This window comes from Eleginops maclovinus, chromosome 22 (genome assembly GCF_036324505.1).
Source record: "Eleginops maclovinus isolate JMC-PN-2008 ecotype Puerto Natales chromosome 22, JC_Emac_rtc_rv5, whole genome shotgun sequence".
Lineage (NCBI taxonomy): Eukaryota > Metazoa > Chordata > Actinopteri > Perciformes > Eleginopidae > Eleginops > Eleginops maclovinus.
The window spans coordinates 23081100-23100526 of NC_086370.1; the positions used below are offsets into that span (position 1 = coordinate 23081100).

At 41.9% G+C, this 19427-nt stretch overlaps 3 protein-coding genes across 3 annotated transcripts; 1 reads left to right on the top strand and 2 right to left on the bottom strand.

Moving 5' to 3' along the window:
* Nucleotides 1-1316: 1316 nt before the first annotated feature.
* LOC134858377 (cytochrome c oxidase assembly protein COX20, mitochondrial) lies at nt 1317-4156 on the bottom strand. The gene is made up of 4 exons (XM_063874232.1): nt 3977-4156; nt 2630-2744; nt 2364-2427; nt 1317-1978 (listed from the first exon to the last, which is right to left on the bottom strand). The coding sequence occupies exons 1-4, from the start codon at nt 4004-4006 to the stop codon at nt 1834-1836; spliced, it is 354 nt and encodes a 117-aa protein (XP_063730302.1). The 5' UTR covers nt 4007-4156; the 3' UTR covers nt 1317-1833.
* A 703-nt stretch (nt 4157-4859) lies between these two features.
* lhb (luteinizing hormone subunit beta) lies at nt 4860-7124 on the top strand. Its single transcript, XM_063875450.1, has 5 exons — nt 4860-5026; nt 5419-5513; nt 5885-5891; nt 5991-6108; nt 6621-7124. Exons 2-5 carry the CDS (start codon nt 5423-5425, stop codon nt 6852-6854), a joined length of 450 nt encoding a protein of 149 aa, XP_063731520.1. The 5' UTR covers nt 4860-5026; nt 5419-5422; the 3' UTR covers nt 6855-7124.
* Nucleotides 7125-8295: 1171 nt separating this feature from the next.
* LOC134859120 (high-affinity choline transporter 1-like) lies at nt 8296-17295 on the bottom strand. The gene is made up of 8 exons (XM_063875449.1): nt 17059-17295; nt 16399-16512; nt 14788-14943; nt 14456-14604; nt 13362-13505; nt 12988-13141; nt 12623-12840; nt 8296-9434 (listed from the first exon to the last, which is right to left on the bottom strand). Exons 1-8 carry the CDS (start codon nt 17240-17242, stop codon nt 8883-8885), a joined length of 1671 nt encoding a protein of 556 aa, XP_063731519.1. The 5' UTR covers nt 17243-17295; the 3' UTR covers nt 8296-8882.
* Between the last annotated feature and the right edge of the window lie 2132 nt (nt 17296-19427).

Genomic DNA, 19427 nt, shown 5'->3' on the forward strand with positions numbered 1-19427 from the left:
GTATTGCAGTAATAAATCACCGTGCATATATTCCTGCTTTATGTATTTGAGTTGAGAGCTTTAGTGCGGCATAAATATTGTTCCAGGAGGTTTTATGTTCCCACAAGAAACCCTCTAATCATTAAAAAATAGAAGTGTGTCAGCAGAAGAGCAGGATTTCAATTATACATTTAAACTTAACAAATAATAGCAGAAGTTTAGCCTCTATGCACACTACACTTTCCACATTTTTACAGAAGGAAAAGGGACATTATAGATATTAAATCCACTAATTCTGCCTTTTAAAACAGGTGTAAAAATCAGTAAAAAAAAAAAGTAATGTTTTGAACAAATAAAAAATCAAATAAATACAAAATAAGAACAATACGTTCAAATTCTAAATAAAGAATAGAAATCTGTTCAATATCATACTTTATTGTATTTGTTCTCTAAAGATGGGGGAAATATTGATAAATGGAGACATATTGAGCAATACATATCTGATTAAAAAGGGGATCAGCTAAATAAATCACTGATGTAAAAGTATTTAAGCAACAGGAAGTCTTAAAGTATTAAGTGGAGAAGTGTTTACTACAGGGGGGGAACTACCTAGTAACCACTGCTAAATATTGCTTTTGAATTGTATTGAAATAAAAGTATGACATTGCACAGAAAATGTATAAGTATCTCTGATGTGTACTGGAGTAAATACACTTCCCACCCGTTGACATCACCAAGTGTTACTTTAGTTTCAGACCAGACTAAATGTATTACTTAGTGTCGTTTGTTTGATGCGTTTGGTGTAATTCCACTTCCTCCAGAATAATTGAAGTGGACTCACCACGGGGACAGAGGGGGGATGTGGGGACACCTGCTGGCCGTGCAGCGAAGCACCAAACCTGGATAAAGAGAGACACTTCACAAGAGGACATCACTTTATAGTCTTTGGTATTTATAGCCAGCAGACTCCTAAAACGGCAGTAACACCTTAACCTGTTTAAAATGACACGACACATTTAGCAGCACAGTGCAAACAAATGAACATTATATTCTGTATATATTAAGTATGTTTTGATTTCTTACCTGGAGCTTGTAAGGGGTTCAGTCTCCTGGTTTCTGGTTCGACGGACCGAGTTGTAGAAAATATGAAAAATGCTTCTCGACTCCAAACACCCGTTTTTATTTCCCAGATACCTGTAGCATCCATACAAGCATTAGGAGCGGTTTCTATCTCTGAAAAGAACATTTTACAATACAAAATAGTCTTTTTTTTGCAATAGACTTATTACAGTGGAGGATCAACACCTGAACAAGAACCCAGAAACTGAACACACACATAATCACATCGGTATTTTATTTATTTTTCCATGCATTTAAATAACAAAAAAGGTGAAATTAAAGGCTTTACATCTAGGCCACGTCCCTCTCAGTGATGTCACAGCAGGTAACTGACAGTTCACACACAACAAAACATCATTTTTTAAATCAATTTGGGCCTTTTTTGTCCTGTAGTCCTAACAAAACAGCTGTGATTGAACTATTTAGTGTGCAGGATACATGTTCAGACAGTGGAAAAGGAGGGCATTAACCACAGCATTTCATTAACCACAGGGTTTGAGGGAGGTTCATTTGATTGGTCGATGTAGGGGTGGATCAAAACTCACAAAATATAGATTTTTTTGGGGGGGTGTTTCAGGACCAGCTTCCATCTGTGGGGCTTTAAATCCTAACCAAACAGTACCCATAAAACTCTTGACTCTCAGTCCTGTCCATCAGCAGTGCAGTTGAAGCGGAAAGTCTCTGTAGCCCCAACAGGGGGGCCTCTCCTCTGGGCAGGAGCCCAGGCGCCGGGGGTCACGAGGGCCCCGGTGGTTTTTCCGCTGCAGGTCTCTTCGTGGGGTCCAGATCGCTACCCTCGTACATGACCTTGTTCTTGATGCCTTCCTGGATCATCCTCTGCTGCACACGGAGCTTAGCGTTGTTAATCCTGCAGTAAAACCTGCACAGAGACATGGGGGGGGTTAAGTTACTGAGAGGAGAGGCAGGCACAGGGAGTAATGGATTACATGTAATCAGTCTGAATATGCTTCATGAAAGGCAGGTTTTCCTTTCAATAACATCTGTGAGCATGGAGGAAAACACTGACAAGCAGACAGGGTGCAGGGTGCTTGTTACAGTGGGTATACTGGGGGAAGTGATTCAAAAGGTTTGGATTAACAAAAAGAAAAGGATGCAGCTTAAATTAAATCATAAATAAAATAATTAATAATAAATCAAATAAAAGCAGCAGTTAAAATGTATTTAAAGGGTAGAAAAAATGTATTTAAAGGGTAGAAAAAATGTATTTAAAGGGTAGAAGATGACGAGTCATCATGACAACCTACCAGGACCCAAGGGTGGTGACCATGAAGCCTGCAAAACCAACATCAAAAGACCTCCTGACCCGACCTGCAGACACAAGGACACACAGAGGCTAAACTAAGAGAGGAACAGAGCAGGGATTTGAGCCTCTACAGACCATTTACATGCACTAAAACCTATAGGAGAGGGACCACCCAAAAAGCAGAATAAGGCCTCTGTAGAAGTTGAGTCCAAAAAAAATGGCCTAAATGAGCAGAGAACGCACAGTTCAGACTAAAATAAGACTCACTGGTGGCCAGGAAGTGGAGCAGGCCGGCAGCAACCGACCCCCCCGCTCCGTGCAGCAGGGCCTCTCGGGCACACGGTGTCTTCTGGACATCCAGGATCCACAGCAGCCGGAAACCCTGAGGACAGACGGACAGAGACATGACGTTCATCAGACTCTTCCTCTCTGCGTGTCGAGGGTTATTTTTGACGTATGTTTATATAAGCGGTGTTCTGTGGCTGTGTGCATCAGTGTGTGTCAGTGTGCATCTCTGCCGGGTGTGTGTGACCCAGATACACGCTGCATTGATCTGGAGTCTGTGGGTCACATGATGTGGAAACTATTGAATGAATTAAATCCGTATTTCATTATGTCACAGGTCTTTGGAAGCTATTGGAAATAACAAAGAGTAATCGATTAACAAACACTGAATTTTTCATAAAATGCTCATATGAAAACAGACCCTCCTTTACTAGAGAATAACAAACATAAAATCACTCAAACGCAATAAATAAAAAAGTTTCTTCTGTGTATTAATAATATCTGGAATGGATTTGGAGTAACATGCAAGCTTACGAAGAAGAAATGAGGCTTTGAGTTTATTTATATCAAACGTTGGACGGATGAACGGACAGACAGACAGCCGGAGGGAATAACCGCCTGTTATCCAACATAGAGCTAACTTTACCGGGGTGGGGGTATATCTGGTTTTTAAATCCAGGCTGAAGACTTGTATTTTTGAAGCTGCTTTTAGTTGAAGTATTCTCACACTGCACTGTAATTATGCTTTTTATTATCTTTGCTTTTCAAAGGACTGTTTCTATCATGTGTTTCCAATGCACTATTTCTTAATTTCTTTCCTTTTTTGAAGATAAAGTAGTGAGATAGCAGCCAGGTAACAGCATTAACAGAGGAGGAATATATATTGCACAGTTCTTTACAGATGCATTACAGTGATTGAATGGTATAACTAAGACATAGAGCTGGTATAATTAGTGGGATGTGGTTCACTTCTGTTGGTCTGTACACTAATATCTCGACAGCTGAATTTTCCTCATCCACATTAAAGATATTTGACATTTAAATGAATCTAAGTTAGCATTAGCTGGGCTTCTGTTGTCTCTGAATGTCCACACAGATGGTCATATGTACACCAGATCTGTTTCAATGAACGCTGCTTTAGCTTTAACACATCAACACAAATACTAAGGCACTTTAAAATACTAAATCAGGAGTAAATTGGAGATCTGTCTGAATATGTTTATCAGTTTCTGGACGATATCCGGTGTTGTTGACCTTCTAAACTCGCCTCTAAAATCTAAAATTCTTCCTTAAATCATAAATAAATCAACAGTTAAATGAGTCACTCACCTTCTTCGTCTCTTGCTCTTCTTCTGACATTATTCCGCTGTTTCTGTTTAATTTTAAAACGTTAACAGTAAATATTTCTGTAGAAAAACTCAGAAAACCTTCAAGTAAAAATCATTTTCGTAACACATTGGTCTTCACGCATGCGCAGTATCTATCGAATCGGTGCGTCCGTTTTTATGCCCGACTCCAAATGAGGAATGATTAGTTCCGGATCTAAAAGCTTCGAAGCTTCGTCTAAACTTTGAATTTCTTGAAGAAAGATCTAGAGTAAATAACTCAAATATTTTAGTTATTATGTCTGCTACACGGTCCGTATGTGTTTATGGTGAATTCCCATTTATTCAGTTTTTTGTGTGTCGATTTCTTTAGTTTGTTTTAATTATATGTTTTTTTCCAGATGTTAAAGGGTTATTCTAAACCGTAACACATAATAAAAACAGCTTAAATGTGCAAGCAATGTTGTCCTTGTGTCCGTATCGCTAATTAATTTTCAATTTATTTTAATTGTTGGTGTATATTTCCTCCTTTTCTATTGTTTTTGCACATATTTTTGGTTACTCTTATTTAATTTGAATAATTGGATTCAATGTTACAGTTTACAGTTCCACCTTGGGTGATCCAGACAATAAACATGGAAAAGAGGAGCTAGTTAAGTTACATGTTGGCCTGCCTGCTCATTATATTAAGGAGCATTTAGCAAGTGGTGAGTAAGGTGAAGTGAGGCTTAAGCAAACATACTTTAATAGATTGTAGGGAAATGAGATATACGGTCATAGATTTGCCTTAATTGTGAAATAAATAGCGCTTAGTGAATAAGACACATGAATGGATTGTCCCATCACAGAGGAAATGACACCATGTCAGGGGGAAGTGAGGGTGTCACAGTGACCCCAACAGGATAGAGTCACCGGCAGCAGCAGATTATACCTGACCTCCTGCACACAGGTCACCAGTGATTGACGTCCGATATGAGCGACTTTCATCCTGGATACGAAGTCCTTTCTGCCAGATAAAAACCCAGCCGAACACCAGCACCAGGCAGACAGACAGGTGAGTCTTCCACACTGACTACCAGCTTTCTGTACAGTTATCTGACTCATGTTTCTCTCATTTGCACTTGTTTTGGAAGTGGATTAAGGGTTATGCATCCAATCTTTATTTCCATAATTACAGTGTTATGTTGAGTCTAGAAATAGCTGTTATAGCAGGTAATGCAGTATATACATTTTTTAACTTATAGGTGTTTATTTTGATGTTTTCCTCCCACTCTTCTGATAAAAGATAAGCAATGGATGCACAAGAGCCCAAACCCTCAAAATGTAGAAGTGCTTGAACATGTTTTTGCCTACTGTCTCGTCTAATAGGTTAATAATGCTTTACGGATCCCAGGTTGTGCTTTATTCACTCGTTACAGACTGCACTTACTGCTTGCTCTCCTGCAGGACGATGGCTGTTCCGGTCAGAGGAGTGAAGTTCTCCGTCCTGCTGAGTTTGTTTTTGGGGGCCTCAGCCTTCATTCTGCCCCTGGCTCCTGCAGGTAACAAAAACACATTTTAATTACCTTTATATTACATTGTACCGAGTGTTTCTGACAGTCACATTGATTTGTTTACTCTGGTTTTTGAGCAAATGTAATGTTACCAGCACTTGGTGTTATTTGAAGGGATATATCTGCATGTTTTTGAGTTATTGCATTTATTGGAAGTCATTCTGGTTAAGAGCACCCGTTAAATGCAATGTAATATGATGTTATAATGATATGGATTATGACAGGAGCATTTAGTAAGTAGTTAGTGAGGTAAAGTGGAGATTTAAGCACACAGATATCAAACAAACTCTAATCAACTGCAGGGAAATATGACTTTTGGTCTTAGGTTTCCCTTAACTGTGAAATAAATAGCTGAAAAGATGCTGTGTATCAAAGAAAGAGGACATGTTTGGGAGGAACGGTGTGATGGCACAGCAGGGACATGTTTTTGTAGATTTACCAAACTGAAAGCTCTTCCTCCCTCAGTTTCTTCCAGCTGCCGCTCTGTCAGCTGGTCAACCAGACGGTTTCTCTGGAGAAGGATGGCTGTCCCAAGTGTCATCAAGTGGAGACGACCATCTGCAGCGGACACTGCCCTACCAAGGTACTGTGGGAAGCGGGATGAAGTCTCATGGGAGTAATCATCAAGTGTGTGTGACGAAAGGAAGTATTGTGACTGGTGCAAATAATAAAATATGAATGCAAGAAATAAGAAAGCTTTAAATAACTAGGCAACTTCAAGGTTGAGACGTTTTGAGCTCCCATTAAAAAGCAATAAGTCTCTGATCCACAGGAGGCTTAACTGCAAGGACAATCACATTCTCTCATTCCTTTTCTCTATAAGTCAAGGAATTGTTCAATGGACTGAATATTAAGGCTGTCTCTCAGATTTCTTCATATGAATCCCATACATTTGAACTAACCCTATAAAAAATACTGGTCCTTTGGAGATTGAATCAGTGTCTTTCTGTGATAAATAAGGAGTTCATGTGCTTCTTTAAAACATATATTTAAAATAAAGAAGAATAAAAGTAGCCTCAAACAGATTCAGGCAGCATGTCTTCTTAAAATAGTTCAATCTTTTATTTTAAATGATGTTCTGTCTGCTCCCTCCAGGACCCTGTCATCAGGTCCCCATTCAGCAAAGTGTACCAGCATGTGTGCACGTACCAGGGCTTCCACTACAAGACCTTCGAACTCCCTGACTGCCCCCCCGGGGTGGACCCGATTGTCTCCTACCCGGTGGCTCTGAGCTGCCACTGCGGCCGCTGCAGCATGGAGACGTCGGACTGCACCTTCGAGAGCCTGCAGCCCGACTTCTGCATGAACGATATCCCTTTCTACTACTAGAGTCCCAGAAACACGAAGAGGAGGAACTGTCTTAGTGTTCAGGATCAACTGTGGGGTTGTTACTTTTATCAGTGAACATGTGTAGTTCCTGTGCAATAACTCAAAATATTAATATTAATTAAGAAGCATGCACGAGATATTTAAGATCAAATATAAATGACACTGATTGAAAATGACAAAACCCAGTAGCAGCATGTAGTGTGATAGCAGGTGATGCTATTAAAAGTGAAAGTATACCACAGTTGTTTGCAAAGCTTTCAATAAATACTGTAAAACAGAAAGATAAATGCGGTGCCTCATTTGGGACATCAACCCTCTGTTTCCTGCCACATCAAAGCATCAATCTTATGTTTCTGTTACACCATATATCTCTCCATCTGATCTGAGCGGGAAGCTGCAGAGTGCAAGATTAGGGCTGTTACTGAAGTCACAACAAGTACAGGATGAAGCAAACAACAAACAATAAGGCTCTGACTCATGTTCAGCAGCATGTAGAGTCTCTACTTTAAAGAGTCCTCTCCTGCTGATGTTCAGGTGTATATCAGTATGTAGAGTCTCTACTTTAAAGAGTCCTCTCCTGCTGATGTTCAGGTGTATATCAGTATGTAGAGTCTCTACTTTAAAGAGTCCTCTCCTGCTGATGTTCAGGTGTATATCAGTATGTAGAGTCTCTACTTTAAAGAGTCCTCTCCTGCTGATGTTCAGGTGTATATCAGTATGTAGAGTCTCTACTTTAAAGAGTCCTCTCCTGCTGATGTTCAGGTGTATATCAGTATGTAGAGTCTCTACTTTAAAGAGTCCTCTCCTGCTGATGTTCAGGTGTATATCAGTATGTAGAGTCTCTACTTTAAAGAGTCCTCTCCTGCTGATGTTCAGGTGTGTATCAGTATGTAGAGTCTCTACTTTAAAGAGTCCTCTCCTGCTGATGTTCAGGTGTATATCAGTATGTAGTGTCTCTCCTTTAAAGAGTCCTCTCCTGCTGATGTTCAGGTGTATATCAGTATGTAGTGTCTCTACTTTAAAGAGTCCTCTCCTGCTGATGTTCAGGTGTATATCAGTCTGTAGCGTCTCTACTTTAAAGAGTCCTCTCCTGCTGATGTTCAGGTGTATATCAGTATGTAGTGTCTCTACTTTAAAGAGTCCTCTCCTGCTGATGTTCAGGTGTATATCAGTCTGTAGCGTCTCTACTTTAAAGAGTCCTCTCCTGCTGATGTTCAGGTGTATATCAGTATGTAGAGTCTCTACTTTAAAGAGTCCTCTCCTGCTGAGGTTCAGGTGTATATCAGTATGTAGTGTCTCTACTTTAAAGAGTCCTCTCCTGCTGATGTTCAGGTGTATATCAGTATGTAGAGTCTCTACTTTAAAGAGTCCTCTCCTTCTGATGTTCAGGTGTATATCAGTATGTAGAGTCTCTACTTTAAAGAGTCCTCTCCTGCTGATGTTCAGGTGTATATCAGTATGTAGTGTCTCTCCTTTAAAGAGTCCTCTCCTGCTGAGGTTCAGGTGTATATCAGTATGTAGAGTCTCTACTTTAAAGAGTCCTATCCTGCTGATGTTCAGGTGTATATCAGTATGTAGTGTCTCTACTTTAAAGAGTCCTCTCCTGCTGATGTTCAGCTGTATATCAGTATGTAGTGTCTCTACTTTAAAGAGTCCTCTCCTGCTGATGTTCAGGTGTATATCAGTATGTAGTGTCTCTACTTTAAAGAGTCCTCTCCTGCTGATGTTCAGGTGTATATCAGTATGTAGCGTCTCTACTTTAAAGAGTCCTCTCCTGCTGATGTTCAGGTGTATATCAGTATGTAGTGTCTCTACTTTAAAGAGTCCTCTCCTGCTGATAAAGTCTGAGCTGACAGAAAATGCTCCGTTTTAGTTTAACATACACAGTTAAGCTCAGTTAAGACTTTTGCTCCAATCAAAGGCGTTTAATGAAGCAAAACATTAGGAGTTACCCTTACAAGGTGATGTGAGGTGATACAGTTTTTTAGTGTCCGGTTTTAGATACAAGGTGAAGTAGTTTGGCAAATTTCAGCATTTTGCTTCCAGCATTGGATCTGAGGCATCTCCATTCTCACAAGGAGGTACTGAGTTAAGGTTTCCATTAGAGGTAGCACCATTCATTGGGATTTGTATATGGGTTGCACCCTTAACTTGAAATACGTCCCACTTCTCAGGTATGAGTCCTTTGTTGAAGAGCACAGAAGTCAGGTAGGACACCAGCAATATCAAGACAAAAGCCACCAGCATACAGATGGTCCTGATGGGGGAATACTGAACGTAAACCCCGTCCTCCAGGGTGCATCCTGGGAAATGGATGGCAGGTGGTATTCCCAGCAAAGGCTCTCCACTCAAGAGTCTCAACAGAAACGAACCCAGGAAGCCCACTGTGGCTCCGTAACCGTTGGACATGTTGATGAAGAGCACGCAGACCAGCTGTGGGAACATCAAGATGTAGGCGATTTCTCCGCCCAGGACCCAGAAAGCCATGACGCCCCTGTGCAGGAAGGTGAGCGATGTGCCGGCAAGGCCGAATACTACCACCGAAATACGAATCACCCACCGGATCTCGTTTTCTGATGCCTACAAAGAGGAAACACAAAAAAGGAACATTTTTAAGTTGTCTTTGCAAACCTCTCTTATTCCATTCCACAAATTGTCTTCATTGTCCTCCCTAAGAACAAAACCATAAACTGTATGTTGGTTGCATGACTTCACGTCACCACCGCTAAGCTAAAGGAGGCTAATGTTGGGCTATAAAGGAACTACAGCACGGTCACATGACTTCACGTCACCACCGCTAAGCTAAAGGAGGCTAATGTTGGGCTATAAAGGAACTACAGCACGGTCACATGACTTCACGTCACCCACCTTGACAAAGAGCTGCGTTAGTACAAATTATGTGGAATATAACATGATGAAGAGTTAATAGGAGATCTAATGAAGATAAACCATAGGTTAGAAGGGTACCTAGGCTGTTGAAGTAACTCGAAGCTGATACATAAAACTCTTGATTGAGGTATTCACATGCACCAGCTGAATCCAGCAGAGTAACCTGGAACAAAGTGACGGTAGAGTCGGATTGATCACCCGGCGCGATTAAAAGCAGAGGAACTTACATGTGTAAAAAGAGTGAACAGAAACCACTTAAAATGGCAGATGAAGTCAGAACGGAGTTCAATGATTCCGAGCCAGACACAGAACGGGAGGGATACACAGAAGCACTATCTGGCCCTTCTGCCCCCCCAGGTCGGATTAACCCTGACCCAAAGGCTTACCCCGATCTAAACACGTTTCTTATCGACTAGCGCTTGGACAGAGAGCAACAAGCATGGTATGCAGAGTCTGAGATCCTACCTCCACCCTATGGGGAAGATAAATCACAAACGCCACTTATCAGTGTCCCTCTTACAACTCCGAGGAGAAAACACATTCGACATGAGAATGGCAGATATTGAAACTCTTGAACTAAATCAACCAACTATGTTAGTGAACCCTGCTAATATGGATCTTCAACATAAAGGAGGAGTAGCAGCCGCTCTGGCAAAGAGAATAGGTCCTAGCATGCAGGAGCAGAGTCATAATTGAACTAGGACTGTTCAAATACTTCAACCAACCAAATCGTTTACTTTTGACCCCTGTTGGGAATGGGATTGTCCGTTACACAAATGAATCGATCCAGGCCTTAAAAAACATTCTACAAACAGGTCAGGATGAGTTAAATGTGATGCTTTGTTGCTCGTCTCTAGTGATGTCACGATACCAACATTTTTGTTTCCATATCGATACCAAGTCAAGAATTGCGATTTCAATAAAATACAATTTCGATACTTTTCCTAAAAAAGGGGAAACCGCCTGAAATATTTTATTGTGCTTTAAGAAGAAGAAGAAGAAGAAGAAGAAGAAGAAGAAGAAGAAGAAGAAGAAGAAGAAGAAGAAGAAGAAGAAGAAGAAGAAGAAGAAGAAGAAGAAGAAGAAGAAGAAGAAGAAGAAGAAGAAGAAGAAGAAGAAGAAGAAGAAGAAGAAATACTTTATTAATCCCTTACAGGGAAATTGCTTTCTCTACTCTGTTGTGTTGACACACATTAAACACACAGAGGAAATACATGCACACACAACCACATGCAGAGGAGAGGTGGCAGAGCAGAGAGGCAGCCAGGTACCCGGCGCCAAGGGAGCAGATAGAGGTTAGGTGCCTTGCTCAAGGGCACTTCAGCAGTGGCCTAGGAGGAGACTCCATTTTTATTTATTTATTTGGTCCGATCGGGACGTGAACCGGCGACCCTTCGGTCCCAAGACCAAGTCCCTACTGACTGAGCCACTGCCGCCCTTTTATTTCAAACCTGGAAAAAAAATCAGTCAAACAAACTACTTATAGTAGATGAACTACATTATTCAACAGTTCACATTAACGTTGGATAATAACACGGGAGAAATAAATGGAGCGCTCTCTTTTCCCCTCTCCCTCTCCCCTCTCCCCTCTCTCCTCTCTCCCTCTTTCCTCTTTCCTCTTTCCTCTTTCCTCTTTCCTCTTTCCTCTTTCCTCTTTCCTCTTTCCTCTTTCCTCTTTCCTCTTCCCTCTTCCCTCTTCCCTCTTCCCTCTTCCCTCTTCCCTGATTCCCGTTTCTTGGGTCTTTTTTGTCACCAAGCCGAGTCACATCGGCAATAGCACTTGCACTTGCAGTGGAAACACAGGAAATACGGCTCTTATTAAAACAATGTCATTCATAAAGTACCGGTACTGATGAAATGGGGGAATCGCTGCATTTTTAACGGCAGGGAATCGCGATACCTTTTCTAGTATCGGTGCACCGTGCAACATTACTCGTCTCACAGTGGTTTTGCATATGCACTGAATGAACTTCATCTTTTGGGCCAAGATATTCCCCCTTTCTCTACCAGACAACCCTTTGAGACAGCACTTGTTCCATGAATCACCACTTGATAATGCAACCGTTATCAGGGCCAAGTGATCTTACTATAAGACCTCCAACGAGTAGGCCAGGAACCCAACAAATGGGAATAACAAACTATGGAGTTGATAGGATTGTCATTGAAGTAGCTCCTCCTGACCAAGTCCAGCTGTTAGGCATGGGGCCATTTATGACCTTGTGTAAACCCAGGCACATTGTAGGTGAGTCAGGGCAGACATAATGGATAAAAGAAACCAGGCAGAGACTGCTGCTCAAATGTCAGGACAAAAGGATCTTAACCCATTTGGCCGAGGATACCTAAAAGAAGGAGAAGTAGAGGATGCAAAAAGAGATCGGGTTGGTGAAGAAAAACTAATCGAGGCTCTAAGCACATGAAGGTTTTAATACAGGCTGCCACTTCTGATGGAGAAACCATTGTCACATTCAGACAGGCAGGAACCATCAGGCTATAAAGGAACTACAGCACAGTCACATGACTTCACCACCCCTAAGCTAAAGTACTTTCCTGGTATTAGGACTCATTCCTGCCCCTCTCTTTTGAGGGTTAGGGTTAGGACCAGTGACGCTGGAAGTCATTCAGAGTTGGGGGTGCTGAGTGAGGTCACCCGGTGACGATGATGTCACACCAAACGCAAAAAATGAGCTAGATTCAATATTATGCTACAGGCACCAAAATATCACGATGATGTGAAAGTAGAAAGTTGAAAATAAAAATGATTTACTACGTCAGTGTTGCAGTGTTGCAGTAGTCCTTCACCAGGGGGTTCTGCAGCACCCTCAGCACCCCTACTTCCAGCGTCCCTGGTTAGGACCGTAGTGAATTGGCTAGTTTATTACCTTTGTCCTCAGGATCTTGGAGTAGATGTTGGAGGAGAAGATGGAGGCTGCAGACAGCAGGGCGGAGTCAGTTGATGACATCACGGCAGCTGCCACTGCTCCGATGCCGATGACTGAGATGTAGGGCGGGGTTAGGTACTGCAGGGAGAGCGGTAAAATCAAACCTGTTTGACCTCGTTCAAACGGAGGCGGAGAACCATAGGAAGTCTGGTTCCAGTCTAGGGAAGCAGAACATAAGACCATGGTAAAGGATGCAGCAAGAACAAGGAACTGATGATCATTACAGCTATACAACACTCTCTATAGCATCTATTTCTATGTGGTAGTGTTTCACATTGAAAGGTATTTTAACACAGCTGATTCACCCGTCGATGCAGCCACTGCCCCGATGATCACCGGAGGAATCCCAAACGTAGGAATGAGAAATGCCGCAGCGTAGCATCGCAACTTAGCCGTGGTGGAGGAAGAGGCTGATAACGTCCTCTGGTGGAAGTCCTGGAAACCGAGGTCTCCGATACTCTTGATACGACAGAGAAATAAGCATAAGAGAAGATTGTGGGCAACAACCGCTGACCCGTAACTCTGTAACTGTAGTGGAAGTCAGTATTTAAGTATACACTGGTATGAAATGGAAGTAAATTAAGTACTAGGAAAGTGACCTTTCAGCCCTGGGTCATGCTGCTCTTACTTTAAAGCTCATGTATCACCATGTCCATGTAGCACATCACACACACCATACCAAAAGCAGAAAGATATCGATCCACCTCCAGGCTTTGTCAGCAGGCAGAGAGCCGACCCAGGGAGACTGGAAGGTGTGGTTGAAGGATGTGGTGGTGATGTCAACGGAGGTGGGACTCGTGAGGAGGAAGGGGACGCACAGCCACTGAGGAGAGAGAGGTACACCATACAGTTCAGAAGAAGAGCTGGTTCACATTCATACATCTGGACTACAAAATACAATATACAGGAGAAAAGTCAGAATGCTGACTTTAGGCTGAGACTCTTTTCTGGAAATTCAGACTTTTTTCTTATTATTTCTTTGGAATTCTGAATTGAATTTCCGACCTTTTACTTTTTTTTAAGGAATTCAGATTTGTGTTCATCGTTTGCACTCTCTTTCAGAATTCTATTTTTTTTACCAGAATTATTTTAAAAATCTGACTTTTTTCCGATTTCTGACTTTTTATTCAAATTCTGACTTCTTATTGTTTCTTTGGAATTCTGAATTGAATTTCAAAACATTTACTTTTTGAGGAATTCTGACTTTTTTAAAGATTTTTTTTTCTTCAGATTTCTGACTTTTTGTCAAAATATGGTATTTTCCCAGAATTCCCACTTTTTACTTAAAACTTAAAAACCCACTTTTGGTCAGATCTGACCCGTAGACATCAACTCTACGGTACGAATACTTTCATAGCCCTTATTTAAATCAGTAGTGTCTAAAAGTTCTAAAATGCCCTAGAAGCCTAATCCATTGTTAATTTCTCCCTCCAGGAGGGCGGGAGATCGGAGGCGGGGCTTACGGAAAATGCAAGTGAGTACCCTCTATGGGGCCACATACAGCACGGGTACTTTTGTTCTCGAGAGGCAGGCCATTGTTGCTTCATGCGCCACCGAGCATCTCTCAAAGGATTTAACGGGGTCCCTCCTCCAACCTTATATCCACTCTTTATATCTGACTATTGTTTGTGAGGCGCCCGAGTGGAGCATTGTACATTCCCCTCAGTGGAGACCTATGGGGACGTTGGGACATTGGGAATTATAGTAAATAAAAGGACAGCGATTAAAGGAGTTTTGTGTTAATCCAAACTCAGATGAGATTGACCAAATTACCGAGGTGACAAAAATGAGCGTGAGTTGAATGACGTCAGTGTAGGCCACAGAGTAGAGGCCTCCCAGCAGGGTGTAGGTGATGGCCACGGCAGCAGAGATCCAGATGCACACAGCGTAGGACAAATCCAGGATCACACTCATAGTTACTCCTGTAAAACATACATGCAATGGCCATGCACACTTAGAAAGTAAACACATGTACAGACACGCTGCAGCACTATCAGCAAATAAGCAAAAGAAATGGCATTTAGAGAGCAAACAATAAGAGCATCTAGGCAGAGGAAGCACACACACGTTTATATTCATCCAGATTCAGTTTCCTGAATTGTTACCCAGGCTTATCAGCGTTGACGTCACCCAGATGATTTCGGACATCAGCGGCGCCACAGACAGAAGTCCACTCAGTGTGTTTCCATATTTGATCTGGAAAGGGTCCATCATGGTCACGTACTTCCTGTCCCTCATGGGCTCAGCGAAGAAAAAACCGCCTTGGGAATAAAAAGGAGTGGAGTTACAGATGAGACTCCCCGGCATCATTACATGTGTTCAATCTTTCATATTATACAACATCTCTCTTAGTTCATGCAGACTTTCAGTCCCCAACAAAAAGGGACAATTAGCCACTAGCTTGGGAGGTTCAGAGGATCCTTAAAAAGCCACTTTTGGTTGGATTTACCTTTTGAAACCAGATTCAAATGCAGGATATGACACAGTGAGGACTATTTAAGAAACAATACAGTAGATTTTGAAGAGATAATCACACTTTCACTAAAGCACCAAGAAATCAGGTAGACTTTATTGCTGTGGTCAAAGAAGTAAAATGGTTATACGGAAACAAGAAGACTTCCCTCTTTCTCATAGCATGCAGCCAACGAGATTTCACGGTGGATTTGGACACAGATTACTCAGAAAAACCCTCACTGTGTCATATCCTGCAATCTACAGAGGGTGGTGAAAACTGCTCAGCACATCACCAGGACGGAGCTGCCATCCATGGAGGACCTCTACACCCAGCGGTGTAGGAAGAAGGCCGGTAGGATATTAAAGGACCCCCATCACCCCAGCAACAATCTGTTCTGTCTGCTGCCGTCTGGCAGACGGTACCGCAGCATCCGGACCAAGACCACCAGACTCAGAGACAGTTTTATACCACAGGCTATAAGACTGCTGAACTCCTGAGCTGTGTGAATGTCTACTCACATCTGTCTATAGTACACACATACATATATATCTATATATATATTATACACATCTGCCATACATATCTGTTTATAGTACACATATCTATATATTATACATATCTGCCCTATACATCTGTTATACATAATATATGCATCTGTCCATACCTCCTCATTCCACAGTGTAAAGTATTTAAATACTCTCAATGTATTCCACATATGTATATATTTCACATCCTCAAATCTTTGTTGTTATTGTAAATATTCTTCTCTCTTTTTGCACTATTTTATTATCTTATCTGCACCATGTATGTGGAGTTGCTGGAGGAGCATGGGACATAAGATTTCATTGCCAACATATACGTTGTATATGCTGTGCATAGGACCAATAAAACCTTGAAACTTGAAACCTTGAAACAAAGAAAGCCACTTGTGTCTGCCTGTGCTTTGAGGGAATTACATGACTACATGCAGTGAGTTGTGTTTGATTATTTATTTCATTTGTTTGGGTCTGACCAGCCCTTCTTAACTGATTGAGTTGTATGTACCTTATTGATCAGAGATAAATGAATATCTCTTTCAGCATCTGTTTCCTTAGAATTGATGCAAACCAACTGAATTTACCAGCAGTATTAAGTGTGTTAGCTTTTGCAAACCATTTACATGCCTTCAAACCTATATAACACAGTACAGGAAAGGGGACACCCCAACCAGCAGCATAGGGCCTCTTTAAAGTGTAATGAACCTTCAAACAAAGACTCCCACCAGTGATGAAGGCCACCGATGCTGCCAAAGGCATCACGGCCCAGATGAGCCCCAAATTTGGATCGTAGACCGTCTCCGCCGTGCCGATGATGAAGGTCCCGCCCACCCAGGTAGCTGCATGATACACACAGAACACACAATTTGATTATTGCTGCAGATGTCCTTAAAGTAAAGAACACATTATAATTGAAAAGAGTTTGAGTGTTGTCTCGGATTCCAGAAGTGATTCTGTTGTTGCATGTGTCATCCTACACAAAAGTGTGTAACAACACAAACACAGTTTACAGTAATAGGAGATGAAGATATCATCAAAGTGAAAAATGTCTATAAAAGAACCACTAACACTTAACCTCAAACTTTCAGTTAACCTGTTATATCTTTATGAATATCTTTATGACCAGACTTTATTAAATGAATGCATTTTCCTGCCTGCTCATGAACCAGCTCTCATGGGATGATTAGTGTAGCAAAGTTATCCAACATGTATTCAATCAGCTCCATCCGGACCTCACACACATCATGAGATTATCCCAAAACACAGCCAGCAATGCACCCTCACAAAATCACCAGTAGCAACACAGCACAGCCCCAGTGAAGCAGGAAGCTGCAGACAATAGGCTGCAGATATACGATAGACCGCATGCCCGCAGAGCCACTGACCGGTGGTGGTGAAGATCCCCATGATGAGGCTGATGTCTCGGTTCCCCAGCAGAGCCATGTCCGCATGGTTCGCCTGGACCCTGCTCTCATCCCGCTTGGATTTGATGGATGCCCAGATGCCGATGCCGAGCACCAGCAGGTAGAAGACGATGGTGGCTATGAGACCCGGGACGTTTAGAGCCATGCTGCCGGTGCAGAGGAGCGGACCCGCGTGCAGCTTCACCGGGCGACCGCTTCAAACAGGGATTATAAAGCGTGCGCATGCGTGCGTGCGTGCGTGTGTGTGTGTGTGTGTGTGTCTGCGGGGAGTGGCTGCAGAACCACAGGAGCCCTGAGGCTGCAGGAGGATCATTCTGAAGCTGTGTTTCCTGCAGGATACCGTCAGATGAATCGATTTCTCCTCCGTTTTAATTCATTATTTACCTTTCTTAAAATCTGGAAGCATTGCAGCTTTTCTTTGTTTCTTTTATTTACTAAAGCAGATGATATTGCAGCCAGGAGGGGGAGGGGCCCTCGGGAGTTAATTAAAAACGAAAGCTAAATAAATGTGAGATATCATGAAAATATCAAGGCTGCAGTGGTTTCACAGTCTAATGCAGAGCCTGGTTGGTACTGGACAGGTTTGAGAGTGACTTACAGACAGTGTATTACAAGCTGACACCTGAGCTGTCATCATAACCGTTCTGCTGTCATACCTGAACAAAGGCAAACCGGTTATATTTAAGTGCTTCACTTCACAGTTTTGCCTTATAGCCTACTCCTTAAAGTAGAGACGCTACATACTGATATACACCTGAACATCAGCAGGAGAGGACTCTTTAAAGTAGAGACGCTACATACTGATATACACCTGAACATCAGCAGGAGAGGACTCTTTAAAGTAGAGACACTACATACTGATATACACCTGAACATCAGCAGGAGAGGACTCTTTAAAGTAGAGACACTACAAACTGATATACACCTGAACATCAGCAGGAGAGGACTCTTTAAAGTAGAGACTCTACATACTGATATACACCTGAACATCAGCAGGAGAGGACTCTTTAAAGTAGAGACGCTACATACTGATATACACCTGAACATCAGCAGGAGAGGACTCTTTAAAATAGAGACTCTACATACTGATATACACCTGAACATCAGCAGGAGAGGACTCTTTAAAGTAGAGACTCTACATACTGATATACACCTGAACATCAGCAGGAGAGGACTCTTTAAAGTAGAGACACTACATACTGATATACACCTGAACAGCAGCAGGAGAGGACTCTTTAAAGTAGAGACGCTACATACTGATATACACCTGAACAGCAGCAGGAGAGGACTCTTTAAATTAGAGACACTACATACTGATATACACCTGAACAGCAGCAGGAGAGGACTCTTTAAAGTAGAGACGCTACATACTGATATACACCTGAACAGCAGCAGGAGAGGACTCTTTAAAGTAGAGACACTACATACTGATATACACCTGAACATCAGCAGGAGAGGACTCTTTAAAGTAGAGACTCTACATACTGATATACACCTGAACATCAGCAGGAGAGGACTCTTTAAAGTAGAGACACTACATACTGATATACACCTGAACATCAGCAGGAGAGGACTATTTAAAGTAAAGACTCTACATACTGATATACACCTGAACATCAGCAGGAGAGGACTCTTTAAATTAGAGACACTACATACTGATATACACCTGAACAGCAGCAGGAGAGGACTCTTTAAAGTAGAGACGCTACATACTGATATACACCTGAACATCAGCAGGAGAGGACTCTTTAAAGTAGAGACACTACATACTGATATACACCTGAACATCAGCAGGAGAGGACTCTTTAAAGTAGAGACACTACATACTGATATACACCTGAACATCAGCAGGAGAGGACTCTTTAAAGTAGAGACACTACATACTGATATACACCTGAACATCAGCAGGAGAGGACTCTTTAAAGTAGAGACACTACATACTGATATACACCTGAACATCAGCAGGAGAGGACTCTTTAAAGTAGAGACACTACATACGGATACACACCTGAACATCAGCAGGAGAGGACTCTTTAAAGTAGAGACACTACATACTGATATACACCTGAACATCAGCAGGAGAGGACTCTTTAAAGTAGAGACACTACATACTGATACACACCTGAACATCAGCTGGTTGCTGCTCATTGTAACATCTACCTTTCACACATTTATTCTCGAGGTTCTTGTTTTTCCTGTCCTGATTGGAATAAATGCTTTCATGTGTTTCTGCGTTCCATGTTTGAGAGCTGATTAAAACAAAGCTTCATTCCGGTTTGAAATGAACAGTGTGGCCGATGTGAGATACGTTACGTTTACTCTTCTTAATT

Bases quoted from the DNA above. Each gene is read 5' to 3' on its own strand.
- LOC134858377 (XM_063874232.1), bottom strand. From the start codon at position 4,006: ATGTCAGAAGAAGAGCAAGAGACGAAGAAG. The intron at 2,428-2,629 runs GTGAGTCTTATT...TTGTGTCTGCAG, and splicing joins GCTCCACTTCCTGGCCACCA to GTCGGGTCAGGAGGTCTTTT. The intron at 1,979-2,363 runs GTAGGTTGTCAT...GTCTCTGTGCAG, and splicing joins GTCACCACCCTTGGGTCCTG to GTTTTACTGCAGGATTAACA.
- lhb (XM_063875450.1), top strand. From the start codon at position 5,423: ATGGCTGTTCCGGTCAGAGGAGTGAAGTTCTCCGTCCTGCTGAGTTTG. The intron at 6,109-6,620 runs GTACTGTGGGAA...TGCTCCCTCCAG, and splicing joins GCGGACACTGCCCTACCAAG to GACCCTGTCATCAGGTCCCC.
- LOC134859120 (XM_063875449.1), bottom strand. From the start codon at position 17,242: ATGGCTCTAAACGTCCCGGGTCTCATAGCCACCATCGTCTTCTACCTG. The intron at 13,142-13,361 runs GTATGGTGTGTG...TGTCGTATCAAG, and splicing joins TCGATATCTTTCTGCTTTTG to AGTATCGGAGACCTCGGTTT. The intron at 12,841-12,987 runs GTGAATCAGCTG...CTGCTTCCCTAG, and splicing joins GGCAGTGGCTGCATCGACGG to ACTGGAACCAGACTTCCTAT.